This window comes from Argiope bruennichi, chromosome 2 (genome assembly GCF_947563725.1).
Source record: "Argiope bruennichi chromosome 2, qqArgBrue1.1, whole genome shotgun sequence".
Lineage (NCBI taxonomy): Eukaryota > Metazoa > Arthropoda > Arachnida > Araneae > Araneidae > Argiope > Argiope bruennichi.
The window spans coordinates 131,385,776-131,403,211 of NC_079152.1; the positions used below are offsets into that span (position 1 = coordinate 131,385,776).

Genomic DNA, 17,436 nt, shown 5'->3' on the forward strand with positions numbered 1-17,436 from the left:
ACAAAGTTATCCGCACTTTAGTTTTGAGCAGGTGATAAACAAAGCTAGAGATTAGAGAAAGACTCTGGAGCCTGTCCTTGCAATGCCTTTTATCCAGAGGTTTGTAAGTTGTTATCATGGTGAAGGAAGTTTCTGGCAGGACAACCGGCTATTTATGCCCCGCTTCTTACACATCTGTTTCATTGAAAAGCGACATCAGTTTTCTGCATCTTTCAGGTAGTCACAGTTGTAAAACATCATTACTACATTATACGGGAGGGCTTCAATTAATCTCGACATTACAACATCTTCCAGAGCAAACTGATAGCTGGTTCTTAAGTGTTTCTCAATGCACACTGGTGTTAATTCTTCGAAGGAGTTATAAGAAACTATGCTATTACGATCAAATTTCGCTTCTGTAACTACAACATTACAAACTTTATGATGCACGCGTAGAAGCCAAAGTTTTCTTTAGGATTATGATCACGCTAAAGTGCGAATAACTTTCAATTACCTATATAGTATACATTAAGTTAGTGTCAAGTCTACTGTGGAAGGTATTGTGAAATAAACGAAAAACTTGCTTTTTGTTGATTTACAGTGAAACCAGCAGTTCATTATTACGACATTATTTAGTATTATTTAAAAAAAGTGCTGGGCTCCTCCGTTGTTAATGGGGAGTATATTTTTTAAAAGTGTTGGCAAAATCTCTCCATACCTGGTACAATCCCACATTATTATGTGGTAATAATGAAATTACTTTCCACAGGAAAGAGTAATTGAAATTATTCAGCATCATGCGCAACCCATTGATTGATTTTCCATTAAATTAAGATTTTTTTAAAACTTAATAACCATAGGGAAAAGTCGTTTTGAGAAATCGTATAGAAAAACAGCGCACAAGCTTCCCTTTCTAGGCGTGGCGAGTGGGAAGTATATCTTAGCAATTTGGCCATAGGCTAGCGATCGGGAATTTTAAATCGGTATAAATTAATGTTTTATTGCTTTAATCACCTTATTTAATTACCGTAGAAGACGATTTTTTCGAAAATTTAAAAATTCTTGTAATTTTAATAAGAATGAGCATTCATACATCTGAAGCATACGACGCTTGTATTCCTGTGATGCACAACTTTTATGCGACATATTTTTTAAGATGAATTATGTCGTTTTTCAGTAGCAAATGAAAAATTAAAAATACCCAAAAAACATCTCATTTTAATTAACTTTTTCCCAAAAGGTCACTTCGCAGATGGAGTTAAAGACCGGAATTGTCATACTGGGCCCTAACTGAAATGATTGAAGTGACAAAACGTTAGGTGTTTAGCTTTTTTTTTTTTTTTTTTTTTTCAATTTAAACTGTTCGATCACTGGCCCATATCTACTAACATGCAATTTTGCATTCCATCTTCTTTTTTCCCTAGTAAAACATGGGAAGCGCAAAGCAGAATGTCAGTTATTTCTGAGATATCATTTATGTGACAAAAATAAGGTCTCAGTGAAAAAAATAAATGGTTAAAACTTTTTCGAAGAATTTTTTTTTATCTAAAGGTACTGGACTTTATTAATCTAAAAACATTGTTTGCCTACTGTTCAAATTTTTGACTTACTTTCATGAATATTGACGACTTTCACGGCGCATGTATATATTTGAGTGTGATATGCCTGATTTATCAGACTCCTAAACTAATATTTTATATTTGAAAAAATTTAGGTAATCTTTTTATGTCTATGGAGTAAGTTTTGAAGATTTAATGAATGAAATATATAAAGTTCGTCAAAATTACTGAACAGAAGAAAGCGATGGTTTTGGTAAGATCAAGCTCTAAATAAGCAGAAATATTTGACATTTACTTTTGACCATTGATGTAGAAAGGAATCCCAATATTTGTTTCATCTTTGGTGGATGTTCTGTAAAATTTGAATCGAAATTGAAACTGTTTAAGTTAATTTTCTCCGCGTCTAATTCTCTACAACGTCTAACATATTTCAGTTTTTTTTTCGAAACTTCCAGAAACTTGTAAATTTACCATTTTGGAAATGTGTAAAAAAAAAAAAAAATTGCCTAAGTTAATTGGGTCCTTAGAGAAAAATCCTGACCTAAATGGGATTCCCATTAAAAAAAGAGATGCAATTCGTAAATTATTGCTCCGTTTTGTCATTCATTAAGCAATGACAAAATGACTTTGAAAAAAATTCATATGCAATCGACAATTTAACGAAACATTACATCATTACAACAAGGTAGGTGGTCTGACGTATTATTTTTCTAATTAAACAATCCAATTGCTTTTTGGGACATATCTGGTATGTCTTAGATATCATATAATATACATTATACGATTATATATAATACACAATAATATATAATTTCATGAATTTTTACTTTATTATGAATCCTATATTGTATCTTTATAACTTTTAGGGATAATTTCAGGGGAATTACTATTAATTACACTTTAACATGTGATATAAAAACATTCGACACCAATAAAACTTGGGGTATCAAAAATTACGACTTATATAGAGAAGAATAGACTGCATAATGTATTATAAAACCTGTGCATGTAGAACTTTGTTTTGCATATACTTGAAGTCAAACCAAAATTCTTTAAATAAAAATTTACACATTTAACGAATTGTCTCAACCTAAGTATCTTCTTTAGTTTAGATGTTAAATTGGGCGATATTCTGCTCAAGGGCTTTTGGAGTTCGAATCTGACTTTGAACAACCGGAATCAAAAATTGTCCCCTCACCTTTCTCTGAAAGGTGGCAATCCAGTCTGTGGGCGCGAACCACTTGTGGTTCTTGATGTCTGCGACTCCGTTCTTCAGATTGCCGTAGCGCTTTGTCAGGTCCACCTGTAACAAGTTCTTCAGGAGGTCTTTCAGCTCGTTAGAGAAGTGTGATGGGTACCGGACCTGCATAATGTACATTTCACATCAGTTAGAGGTATGACTGTTTCTAATTTGCAGTAATTAATTTGTCAGTGTCAATGCGTTTCTCTAGAAATTTAAATTACTATATACTATAAAAACTTCTGGTACTTCATTCAAGCAACTACTCCAGAAAGATTTCCTATCGAGAATGATGCACTGCCAGGTCTTGGTTCAAAATGGAACATACTTCAAGCTTTAATCTCTAGTAAAATATCAGAATTCTGATTTTTAATAGTTCATAGTTTAGTACTATACCATGCTTATTATGCCAGAAAATTTTAGTAGAATCTAAAATTTCAAAAAATGTAACATTATTTAATTGAATTAAAGTTAATGAAAGTTAAGGCTTTTTTCTTACAACATTCCTTTGCTGTTTTCTTTATTGTTTTTAGGCAAGTATTTTATTGTTTTGTTAGTTATTGATTACCATGTGCAAGGCTCCGATTAATTTTGAATCCTAATGAAGACATTGTAAATTGAATTTATATTTAACATTGCTTCGTTTTTACAGGCAGTTGTTTTGAAAAAAGTCAATAAACCATCTCTTATATTGAGTGAAAATACCATATTCCATATAGCATTGCAATACCGGACATCAGTATATCTAGACTACTGGCGAAGGACGGGAAATAGAAACATTTTTCTCTTAGAAATAATTTGGAAGATATGAAAAATAATCTCAGTATATCTATATTCAATATCACGATCTTCCTGTGCTGAATCTATCGATTATCTGTGAATTACTCTATGCAAGATTAAGAAGATTTCGAGTCACTTGTAATAAGAAGCCTGTCTTAGGCTACCTAGATCAAATGATAAATAGAAAGCAACATTAAAAAAAATTTCATTAAGGAGTAATTGATACTTTGGAAGTTCAGCGAAGGCGATTATTTATCAAATGTCAGCGACGCTAGAAGGAATTTTTAAATATTGAAATGAATCGGGACCAAGATAAAACGATATACTAGCGCTAAATGCAATGAAGAAGTTTAATTATACGTCAACTTTACTCACCTTTCCGGAGACGATGCGTTCGTATATCTGAATGGGTTGGTCTGCGTAGAAGGGCGGGTATCCAGCCGCCATCTCGTACACTAACACTCCGAAAGCCCACCAGTCAACGGCCTTGTTGTAGCCCTGTGCAGAAACAAAGGAGAAAAATCATATTTGTATAATCTTAATCTTTTTAAATTCATGTTCATTCTATTACAAGATATTAATCGAAATTTATATGAATAAAATAATAATTGTTATGATTATTCGCGTAATATTGTTATAATTTATTCTTATTTATGACATAAAGCAGAAAATATATATGTCCGTTTGTCACAAAAGCTCCTTTAAAGCGGTGAATACTGGAGAAATGAAATTGACACATAGGATTTTCGAATCTATTTATAGGTGAACTGTGATATTTTCAATATTTAAGATTAGTTAATTCTTAGAATATTTAATTAAATAGTAAAAATTTAATCAAATTTCAACTTAATCTTTTTGTTCAATTTTCTGCCAATAACATCTGTAATAACAGTCGAATGAAAATCGCAGATTTATCACTTTTTATGATACTCATTTAATGCATTTCATACAACTTTTCTTTTTATCAAATTTTCTTTTGTTTACAATTTATAACAATGCTTTCTGTTACCGTAAATAGTTTAAACCAGTTTATGTCTTTAAACCCTTCACTCACGTATTTCTCTCTATTAAAGTCGCGAAAGAAATATTCCTTTCTCTTTCGTTGCGTCTAGTTTGTATAAAGACAATAATCCAATTTATAAATATTATGCCATGGTAAAGTTCTGTTCTAAACATGCCCATATATTTTTTTTTATTTCCGTGGACCCTTAAGCAATCATCGATGCATGCTCACGCAAATGCATCCGCAAATAGTAAATAAGTTATTTCAATTAACTTAAATAAATTGGTGAATAATATGCAGTTATTGTTTAAATGGAGAGCAATAGCAATTACATTAAAAATATTATTGACAACATTCAATTCTCTGTAGCCAACTATATCCTATACATTTCACGTAATATAAAAAAAATGCTATTTTTTTATTTAAAGATAACAGCATGGGAAGAATCGTTGTTGATAAAAGGATTAGAGTTTTATTTATTTGGTTTGCTCAAATTCGAAAATTACTCAGTTTTTATTATTGTATTTCATATATAACTACTGCTTAAAGCCAATAAACAGTACTGAAAACAATTGGAGGTAAAAGTATTTTTTGATACTTTAAGAAGACATAAAATAAACACTAGTAACTTAAGTAAGATAATTTTCGGAATGCTATATTTGGCAATTTTATTTAGAAAAATACACTCAAGTTTTGGTGAGAACACACCCTAATTTTTTACAACCTTCTTCCAAAATTTGTCTTGAACTATACTGAAGAAAAATATATTGCTTTAAACTGAAGGCAATCTACAGAATTTTTTTCGCTTTCAGAAAAAAAAAATAATTAATGAAAAGGAACTTTCTTTTTTGGTTAGATTTAATCAAATTTATTGATTGGGATTTCAAGGACTTGCGTTCCTTTTTTCCGTCTCTTTCTTTCTTCAAAAAGATACTGCGCTTCAGTTAAATTGATCCTTAATGAACAACTCGTTACTTGTTTTTCTGATTGACGCATAAGAAGCAGCTCGAAATACTTTACGAAATTTATTTGCAGCCAAACAGCATTCTTTATTAAGTAGTGTTTTCCCGAATTCTCTAAATTATAAATTGAAATTAAGAACCAATCTGTAATAGTTCTTCAAATGTATTATTGTAATATATTCAAATTATTAGGTGACTTTGGAGGCTACATGGTCTGCCAAGATTAATGTCTGCAAAACACTTCAATTAAGTATTTTATATATAATTTTATCTCTAGGTCCTTATTAACAAAGTATTTTTAAACAACTTTAAATAGAAATTTAGCTCATGGTATTTTGGTATCTTGCCACTGTTATTCACTGCTCTATGAAACTGTTTAATTTTTTGTCATCTGATATAAAATTTCAACTTTACTTTGAAATGGGAAGTCTTTACACTTCAATTAATACAATAACTTCCTTGCTGAATCGAAACATGCTCATAATATTTACAAGGATTGTAGCTAAAATAATTTATCATTGAAGTTTTGTGTGTATTGATGCATATATTTCATAATTTAAGTAATATCATAAAGGATTTTTGTACTTATTCCATAAAAAAATTCTATGTATACTGCTATAAGAAACCAAAACTTCAAATTCAAATAATATATTTTTATATTTCCAATTATATTATAAGAAAGTGTACAAAAATAGGCAAAGTCTAAAATTTTCCACCTTTGTTTTTACTTCTGAACTTAAACTTGAATTGTAAGCTGATCAGAATTTCAAAATTTTTAATAAAAGCATGTCGTAAACAGAAACCTATGTATTCAAAAGCAAATCAGTATCTTTTTTTTTTTGCATTTTAAAATGGTGTAAAGCTAAGTTTGGAGCTAAAATGTATTCGTCAGTTATGCGGGGAAAACGTCGAAATTTCATTTAATTTTTAATTATTTGAAATATAATTAAAATTAAAAAAGATCACTCCGAGGTGTACATTCTCATCTTCCAAAGACATATATCTATGGTTCTAGATTTAACGATCTCTCCTGCAGACCCCCCCCCCCCACACACACCAGTATTTATTTTTTACCCCCTGCGGTTAAGATTTTAGTTTAAATGAAAAATTGGTTTTCACTTTTAAGTGCAATATTTTACAATTAATTCATTATAATAAATAATATATAATCGTGTAGTTATTTTTTTCACCAGCAGCTGGAGCACTAGAAAGAAATCACAATTAACATTAATATTTATCGATATTTAGAAAACAAATGTATCAAAATAGTATATTATTATTAAGAATGCAAAATGTCAGAAAATTTCAAACTAATAGGCCGAGAAATGAGTGAGAAATCAATTATAAAATTTCTCCTTTACAAGCATGAAATAAGCTGAAATTTGAAAGCCTATATAAATGTTCATGTCTGGTTTCTGAGTTCGTAAAATACACTAACATTTTCAAAATGAACCAGAGAAGGAGTCAGTTGACTCCATATTTCTGACGTAGGTTCACGGTCATGGCGTTTTCTTCTAGGAATCTCATTTTGCCATTATTGTCGAAGATATGATGATAAGCTTATGATAATGCAAGAGCTATTAATAAAATATTTTTGATGGTCGATGATTTTCCCGTCTTTATAAGAGTTATTTTATAGCACTTCGTCGCGTAAGAATCCTATGCATCCTAGTGGTGAAAGTTAACCATTCATCATGCAATTCCGTACCATTCCTAAGCTGCCATTATGAAGAATCGATTTTTGAGATGGCATTCCCAGCAGATTACATGAATCCGGAATTTTCAAATTCAAGTTCAATTTGTTTTCCATCTTTGTGATTCACACAATCTTTTGACAAATCTCAGTTTCGTTATTATGTGTTGATGATTGTTTTACACAAAGCTCCGCATGCTTGCGACAGTTGGGTACTTCCACTGAGATATCACGTCTATGTGAATAATTCATGATGCAAACATATGGTGTAACGAAGGAAAATGCAAATAAAATTGTTGAGAAAGAAAAAGAAATGATAAAAAGCAAAAGGAGACACAGTCTGGATTCAAACATAACAGTGTGTAAAAAACACTGATGGATTAAATCGTAAATTAGACGTTCTGAAGTGGATTTAAAGAAAGAATAGATGACAGACAGGCAAATCTCTTAATAGTGTATTTTCACATTTTTTCTAAGTAAAAAATGTAACTATTTAGTTAACCAACATGAAATTATCATTAAATTTTCCTAGTGATTTTGTACACGTTTGAATGATTTTGACAACCTAGAACATTTTTGAAGAACCTAGAAAAGTGATATATCGCAGCCATAAATGACCGTTTAAAATTTCTTGGCAGTATCAAATGATTAAAGAATTTTTTCAATAATGGTTATTGTTTTCTGACTTTATAGATATCTTGATCATGAATAAAAGTGAATGATCTACTTGCCCGCGGATCATCTATGATGGATTTTCTATCATCTTTAAAATTTTTATACCAATCAAATACAGTTATTTTTGATAAACAGTTGTCTTTAAAAGATTTTTGGTGACATTTTGAAAGCATCTGGAATAGAAATTTTATTTCGAAAACAATTCTTTGCTCAATAACATTCACCATTTCAAAAAATCAAATACAGTTATTTTTGATAAACAGTTGTCTTTAAAAGATTTTTGGTGACATTTTGAAAGCATCTGGAATAGAAATTTTATTTCGAAAACAATTCTTTGCTCAATAACATTCACCATTTCAAAAAATCAAATACAGTTATTTTTGATAAACAGTTGTCTTTAAAAGATTTTTGGTGACATTTTGAAAGCATCTGGAATAGAAATTTTATTTCGAAAACAATTCTTTGCTCAATAACATTCACCATTTCAAAAAATCAATACAGTGAAAATTCCTATTTCATTACCGACAAATTTATTTCTAGAAGACGATAAGATGAAATAAATTCCTGACTGCTGCCAGATGCTTAAAAGTGTCGTAAAAATGTTTGATAAAAGTTTACAGACGATATCTTCTGTACATATGTTTCAAATGAAACATTCCGGATACTTTTTGATCGCAGTGGTTTACTATTCATTGTTTACGAGAAAAAAAGAGAGGGTAGAAAAAGAAAAGTTGAAGAAATAATAAAAAAATTCTTTTTTGCATAACATTTATTTCTTTTTTTTGCAACGAAAGGAAAATTTGTTTACATACCATACGTACACTGCCTTTAGAAAAGCGAAAAGGTCATTGATAAAGTTCGGAAAAGTATGCACAGAATAAAGAAAGGAGAATAATGTTTATAAGCAAAGCTTCAGTTCGAATAATTCATCGAAAGAACTGCTGTTTGCAGTTGAGTTTCCAAACTGTTTCTGTCCTTCTACCAAAGTATATTTCTTACAATTTAACTTTAATGTGAAAAACTTTTTCACACCAAAGATAAAAGAAATAATTCCAATACAAAAGCCTGTCCTCAAAAGGAAGTAATTTTTTGGAAAATAAAACCTAAAATTCGAATAAAACATTAACATTAAATACTTATATTGAAACTAAAGAAATATGACTTTTTAAGCTTTGAATACAATTTTTAATACATAGTCTAACATTGTATGCTATTCATATAATGATAACTTTTATAAGTAAATGTTAAAGTTTTTTAGGAATACTGTTGTACCATATTAAATATAACGCATTTATTTGCATGTTGGCAGTAATGATGTTTTCTTTCTTGTGGGCTCATTTAAAACCAAATCGCCTACAGCCATCAGCTGTTCACCCACCATATCAATGGTAATAATTTTGTAAGATCAATCCAGATTTATGAGATTATCATGATGGCATTTGGTATCATTATAATTCATTTGATTCACCATAATCCACCATGTTTCATTTGGCATGATTATTGTAATACTTTAGATTAAATTAATGTAATAATTTAAATTAAATAAATGTAACAATTTAAATTCTGGTTAAAGAATAAATAGAGAATTTCTGATTAGTTAGCTATACATGCAAATTGGCCAAATCAGTCCAATTGTTGAGTCAGGGGTGGCTTATGTACATTAAGATTTCATTTTACGATAACTCTCGAAATGGAAGGTGGAGAATAGGGTAGATAGATTATGTATCTAATGGTCATAAAGTTCCAAATGAAATAAAAATTGGCAAAATTAATATTGCGCTAGGCAATTATGTCGTAGTTTGCAGCATAGAGATTGTACAATGATTATTTTTTTCTTGTGAATTCTCACAAAAATGGACGATTACTGAACGTTATGAGTTTTGAAATAAAATTAAAAATGGTACACTGCTTATGACTGGGGAACTCATTTGAAGGTTATTTTTTGCCTCTGCATTGCTTCGAAGACCTATCTATTTGAGGGTTTTTCCCCCATAGAGAATATACGATAAAGTATTGTATTTGTGATTTTTTTCGACAATGGGTTGTGAAGGAGAGTAGGTGATCACTGATGACAAATCTAGAGATCCCGCGTTTTCATATGGAACAAAAGGTGATGAAATCAGACCAGAGGCCTTATTGGGGAATTGGTCCCCTGGATCTCTTGTGTTTCTGACTTATTTTCAAGCATATAGACAAGGTGAATATAGCAATCTAAATCAGTAAGTAAGCAGTCTGAAACCCGTCACTGATTGCAGAATATTTACATTTCCATTAACGGATCAGAGTAAGGTTGTTTCTAGAACAGGTTTGAAAGTCAGTGTACATAAAACATTAGTTTGATAATCCATCGGCACTGACCTTCAGTAATAACAAAAGTCTAGTCTTAATCCTTAGACTTTTCACAACAGGCACAGAAGACTATTAAGAATCAGAAACAAGTGAGAAAAAATCAAATGCGTTGTCCTAAAATATGGAAATAGAAATAACTAAGGAAATAAATTATTCGTATGAAATAGAAAACATGCTGGATTTACCTTGCTGAGAATGACTTCAGGAGCCAAATACTCGGGCGTACCGCACAGTGTCCAAGTTCTGCCACGAACTTTTTTGGCGAAGCCGAAATCTGTGACCTGAAAGATAAGTTGGAATATTTCGACAGAGAATATAATCATTTCATGTGACATCACAGCCGAATGACAGACTATGCATACCATCTAGATTCTAACTGCCCGTTGTATAGCGCTGTGCTGTGACGTCTTGTTTTCTGCAAGTTGTGGAACGAATCCGGACATTAAAATATTGAGATTCACTTTATCGATTTTAAGATAGGTTAAAAATTGATGCTCAGGAATTAAAAGAAAAAATATCCCATTTTAGATAAATCTTAAGATCTGATCTTTAGAATCCCGAATTTGAAGTGACAGTTCAAATTAATTTCAATTAAGTTACCTATATTCAAACAAAAGAATAGAGATAAATATACAGAATATTTTTTAAAAATGTGTTGAAAAAAATTTCACATTTATTTGTGCTCTGCTATGAGAACTTTTCTACATCAGAATTTCGCCAATTGACTTGTAGAAAATTAAGTTTATTGTATCTGTCATTTTCATAATAATTAAAAATTTTATGCAATTTTAAATTTTGGAATAAAATAAAAATTTGTAGATTTTTTTTAAAAAATTTCTTTTGAATATCCAGGATTATTAATAAATAGACTGATGAGTCATGTTCAAATGATTTAATTGTACTACACTTGTACCAACTGGTACGCAAATAAAAAAGCTCTACTGATACAGATTCTGTACAGCTATTTGGTTAAGGTGAAAATATTACCTTGACGTATCCTTCTTCGTCGATGAGCAGATTCTCTGGCTTTAAATCTCGATAGACGAGATCTAGGTAATGTAAGTATTCGAATGATAGCACGATCTGAGAAGCGTAGAATCGAGCGCTGGGTTCGCTGTCAAAGAACAAAGGATATTAACTTAGTTATTCAGCAAGTCTTGCGACATATAGAAATTCCAGCCACAAGCTATTCTAAAGAACACAAGCTTAATCCATTTTCAAAATATAGTTTGGAATCAAAATGAAGGCATAAAATGTAAGCACAATGAATTGTATGCTTAGTTTGGTTATCACCAATTCATTCAAGACTTGCCACAATTCATTTTTGTGTTAAAATCTCGAATACAGGTATTATTTGTGTGCCATTGATCGAATTTTTCGACGATTGCAAAGGTACCCTTTGTATACGAAAAGTATACAGAGGGTATTGCAGTACCTTTTGTATACTCATCTTATGTGAAAAGGAAATAAAAATATTATAGCAACTCATGAGTTAGTTTATGAACTACGGCAAAGTACACAACAAAGCCAATATTACAATAACTAAATTATTTTAGCTTAACTTTCACACTTTCTTAAAATAGTTTCAAATTCTGTTTGAACGAAACAATTGTTGTTCAGAAAATAAAATTGATGGCTAAGAAACAGTAATATATTACAATTGGAGAATGATTATAAAAACTACAACACACACACACACACACACACACACACACACACACACACACACACACACACACACACACACACACACACACACACACACACACACACACACACACACACACACACACACACACACACACACAAAGATTTGACATTAAGTAAGAAAATAATACATTACAGTAATATAAAACCGTTCAAAAACAATTCTAAATGCATACCAGAAACGAACACTTACACTGGAATGGTAAAAGTATTATTAAAAAGCATTTGCTGAAATTGCTTTATAACCAGCACACACCACATATACCATAAATAATCTTAATAAATATGAAAATGTGAAATTTCGTTTTCCTTGAAAGTAAATGCCTTCTATTAGTTTCTTGTGTACTTAAAATTTTCGAAACACTAAAATATTTAAACATCAAATAACATTAACAAATTCATTATAATATTAAAATCAAGCCCTAAGGAAAACATTATTGACAGCCAAGTATAATATTACCGAGAAATATACTGAGAAAATTTGATTTACGTACAAGCGCATGTAATTATAGTATGCAAATTCATCAATGAATTCCATAAAATATGAAATTTTTAATAAATTATAAAGCGTAAAATGAATAAAACTTCTTTAAAAATTATTATACTTTCCAAAAACTATCTTATGGTAAATAATAAGGTACAATATTTGACATTCAACAGAAATTCATTTATTTAAATTAAATCAACAGACTATTTTTTATGCTTTATAAGCGCAAAAATTAATTTTTAAAGGTTTTTAAATGAATATAAAGGAAATGTTTAAATTAAAAATAAAGAGAAAATTCAAAATTTACATATAAACGTAGACCTCCTCAGTAAAAATTTCTGGTTGTATGAAACCTCATTAAAATGAAATAAAATTAATTTAAAAGCATTCTTATTTAGCTGATAAGAAAAGATTTCTCTAAAATCAAAAATGAAGACAGTTTTATTTATTCATAGCTTGTATATCCGTTATCGCTGGGAATAAATAATATTTAATTAATATTAGCATTCGATAGAATTCCAAAGCGACGTAAATAAAATCGTATTTTATAGATATTTGCTGTACTTTTAAAGTAAAAGTATCTTTAAATAAAATATTAAATCCCACAAAATTTTCTTATCTTCTTCAATTGATATTTTCCCTTTTATTAAAAATGAAAATATCGACTGCGTCAATTGAATTTCATACCTTCTTATTTCTCAAAAAATTACAGACTTCTTTGAAATATTCTAAAAAATCTTCGAAAATAAGGTTTTCTCCCTAATATCAACAATTGTTTAAAAATACGATACATAAAATATAGTGAATGGCAAATTCAAGGAAAAAAAACTAAAGAAATAATATTTATAATATTTTTATTAAGTCCGAACGGCACCACTGAAAGTAAAATATTTTTTTTTTATTTTTATTTCTGAAGCATAGTTTCTAATTAATAAAATATTAAACGGTATGAGCTAAAATATTCTTTTATAAAAATATTACATTAAGAGGAAATTTTCTGCCTTCTGTAATTTTATTTTAAATTAATGTAAGAAAATCTGCTGCATGACAAAATTTTAATGTCTCTTTGTTAGAAAAATTACAGACCATAAGAAACGATTTTATTATTAATTTTAAAATGCAAAATTTTAAACATTAAGGGTAGAATTAAAAGATATCTAAAGGAAAATTTAAAAATTTTATTTAAATATCTTCCTTTCTCATGTTTTAGCTATTCCAAACTCTGTTTGCTAAATAAAGCATGAGAGCCGGCATTTGTGAACTGACGCAATATTGCACATGAGGATATATTTTAACTAATAAAAAATAACTATTGAATAAATTGATAGGAAATTTATATTAAAACCTTTATTGTATTTGAATAAAATCTATGGAATAATTTAGATTTTTACTGACAACAGAAGCATTGGCGTTTCAATTTCATTTAAATAGAAAATATATATATAAAAAAATTACTGCTTGTAAAAAACACGGTTTGTTCCAGGAAATGTATGAATTTTGATTAGGGTTCTTTTATTTTTTAATAATATTTATAAATGTCATAAACTTTATAATTTATCTGATATATTAATTTAGTCCTTTAAAACAATTAATCTATTAATGTAAAATCCAGTAAAATCCCTTTAATGCAGCCTTCAAGGAACCGCTCCAAACAATATATTATATCAAGGAAAATTCTATCGAATCTGGGATTAAAATACTATAAATTATTTATTTCAGCCATATAATGGTATAGATTACATTTTTAAAGATAGATCACACATTTAACATTATTTCTCAGTTAATTTGTTATGTTATCATGTTGATAATTTCAGACAGTATTAATAAAATTTAACTTTTTTTCTTATTTTTACTTATTATTGTTTAGAGTTATTTAAAGAAATCCACCTTTTAACTAATCGAATATTAGGCAATGATAATTTTTATATTTTTTCTATAACACCTTTTTTTGTGTTACCGTAACAAAGTAATTTAATTTTTTCGTGAATTATTATATTTGTTTATTTCAATTGACAGGAATTAAAATAATTATTTTTTTTGCAATAAGCTTGCTGTAGCAGTTACATTACTCTTATCTTCTCTTTTGGATGATAGATGGCGATGACTGATTAGATACGCATCCCATAGTGCATTGCGAGTGTAATGAGAATGAGATGTGATGCCGTCCTGTTAACCTGCGCGCGTGAATGTCTTGTCTTGTCTTTGTGTTTGTTTAAGTGTGTGAATGTGATTATTAAAAGAAATGTTCCCAACAGCATTCGTGCTATTGCTTCCTGCACGGATCATAATAATCTACATTCCATCACACTGCTTGTTTTTTTTCCATTTTTTTTAGCAAGTTAGCAAGGAATTAATATAAATTTTAATTTTGCTTTGACAAAATTCGGTTAAGCTATTGCTCTCAGAACATCAGCTTTTAGATTCTAATTAATTGATTTGAATTTTCATTCAAGAATTTTTTTTTCATGGGCTTCAGTGACGCACTATCAAACATATCCAATGTTTTTAAAAATATTTTAATTTAAATAAATATGAATGAATTCATGCCAAGAAAAAACGTTACATTTGTAAACACGTAAGTGTAAACACGTGGTTACACACGTAAACACATTAGTGATTCCTTTAAAACCATTAATCTATTAAAATAAAATAATCCAATGCAATAATTTATAATTACTTTAAATTGATCTAGTATAATGTCTCATTTGTAATCTTATAAAGAGAAGATATTAATGACATTTTTATTAGTAAATTAAAAAATAATGTTTTTATTTTATTTTTTTAAAGATTTTACCTTTAATTTATTATTTTTTACTATAAATATTACGGAATCTTGAAATCAATTTTTTCTTAATTTTACTGTCAATTTCATCCACCAGTATGGAATTAAAATTCAATTAAATTAATCGATAATTCTGTCCTGAAAATATTTGAATAATAGATTGTGAGCAAGTGTAAGAAATTTCAAAATTTGAGTAAATTCAGGGAGTTAATACAAAATCGATTACAAAGTTCCATCTTTACAGACATAAAAAAAAAATTAAATCAAACTATGTAGTAAGTGAACTAAAGTTATTCGAAAATTTTTGTCAATCCCTCACCTGAAGCGACCAGTCCTCCTAAGATGTGAAAACATCTCGCCACCAGACACATATTCCAGGACCATGTAGAGATTAGAGTTGTCCTGCAACAAAAAAAGGTGAAACGGTTCCATGTATAAAAAAATAAAACATTTAAATTATGCAAAACATTTTCTATGGAAGATTTAAAGACGCTTTTTGGAGCTGATTTGCATTTATAAGCCGAAAGGAATGACCGCCCATCGTGTTATTTGGACAGCCGGACAGACAGAATTTTTCTCAATGGATTTCGTTCAAAATTCGACAAAGGAAGAAAGATAAGATAGACAGCTTTTTCACATTCAGTTGGTTACCTTTTGAAGTATAGTTTTAATAAAAATTTAAGTATTTTTTAATAATTATTATTCAACAGATCAAGTTAATTTCAAAAATAAGTAGCGAGGGAAATTTTTATAATTTGAACGTTCTTAAATATTACTGTTCTTTTCTGTAATGTAATTGGAGGCATATAAATATATTATAGATCTTTGAGTTTGAAGTTGTAGTGCACTAATATTGAATGAATCATAAAAAAAATTAGCTTAAAACTTATTTTATGAAATGTATCCGATATCACAAGATGAAACTCCGATGCTGAATTTCATCTTCAGGTATTTTATGGACAAATTTAGATTCAGAAAGAAATTATTGAGTTAATTGAAGTTTAATCGTTTTCCGTTTCAAATAAATGCTCAAATTTTATGTGAGAGGATAGATAGCTAGAATTAGCCAAAATGAATAATACAATGGACATAGTAGGGTTAAGGTTGCATATTGATCAATAGTTGAATTTTAAAAATGCTTTTTGAGCGAATCATTAAAAACAAACTAAGTATAAAACGCTTATTAAAATTATTCATACATCTTTATTTCAATAAACTAACTGTTCTCAAAAAACAGGTAGTAAATATAAAAGTAAGCATTTGCTTTATTACACCGTTATAAGATTCAGACGCGTGTTGCATCATCAAAACAATTCAGTTATTATCAAACTCTGTCAACATGAATGACAAGCAATATTTATTCATTGTTAGACAATTTTGTTACAAATCAAAGATATATATATATATATATATATATATATATGTATATATATATATATATATATATATATAGAATTTTTGATTTTCTTTATGCTGAGATTTTAATGAATGTTTCTGGACTGTTGCGTTAATTTGAATATTCATTGAATGACAAATTTCCTTAAAAAACAAGAAAAAAAAGAGCTTACTTTGAAATGGTAGACCATGTTGACCATGAAAGGAAACTCAATGGCTTGTAATATCCTCTTCTCATTTAGTGTGTGATCCACTTGCTTCAGCTTGACCACCTGTTAACAGAGCAAGCGTATCACATCACTACATAACAGAAATCTGCTTCTGTTACAAAGAAAACCTTTAATAAAAGCCAAGATTTTTTAAAAAAATATTGCCTAGATTGTAACTTTTTTTAAAAATCAATGATCAATAGAAACTTTATATATTTAAGATTAATAACTTTAAAAAATGCTTTAAAAATGTATGATTTAAATTTAGTAAAACTATTCTTCGTGACTACATTCATTAAAATAATGTTTAAAAGTTTTTAAATACTATTCTTTTGAGTCAACTTAATGCCCATTATTATTGTGAAATAATAAAAAAATAATGTTTTTTTTTCTACCTCTTAACTTATCTACAGTAAAAGGGAAGTATATTTTTATAATTATTATAAGTTGTTTAAAGCAATTACCAGTGGAGCTCATATTGACGAATCAAGTTATCTGGTCAGATAGTAATGATGTAATCAACTTAACTCGTTAATTATTGACAGAGGGTAATATGTAATTAAGGTTAAGAAGAAGGCGAAGAAAAATAATTGAAATTAATTACAAGAACTTAATC

At 29.0% G+C, this 17,436-nt stretch overlaps 1 protein-coding gene across 4 annotated transcripts in view; it reads right to left on the reverse strand.

Annotated features, from left to right (window-relative positions):
* The window catches only part of LOC129956760 (cAMP-dependent protein kinase catalytic subunit 1-like), a 274,118-nt gene that overhangs the window by 12,273 nt on the left and 244,409 nt on the right, over positions 1–17,436 (reverse strand). For all 4 annotated transcript variants that reach the window (XM_056068719.1, XM_056068703.1, XM_056068715.1 and 1 more), the window contains 6 exons: positions 16,785–16,883; positions 15,536–15,618; positions 11,228–11,354; positions 10,426–10,521; positions 3,934–4,056; positions 2,737–2,901 (listed from right to left, as the gene is read on the reverse strand). In XM_056068719.1, the coding sequence (XP_055924694.1) occupies positions 2,737–2,901; positions 3,934–4,056; positions 10,426–10,521; positions 11,228–11,354; positions 15,536–15,618; positions 16,785–16,883 (693 nt within the window). The remainder of the gene's footprint in view (positions 1–2,736; positions 2,902–3,933; positions 4,057–10,425; positions 10,522–11,227; positions 11,355–15,535; positions 15,619–16,784; positions 16,884–17,436) is intronic.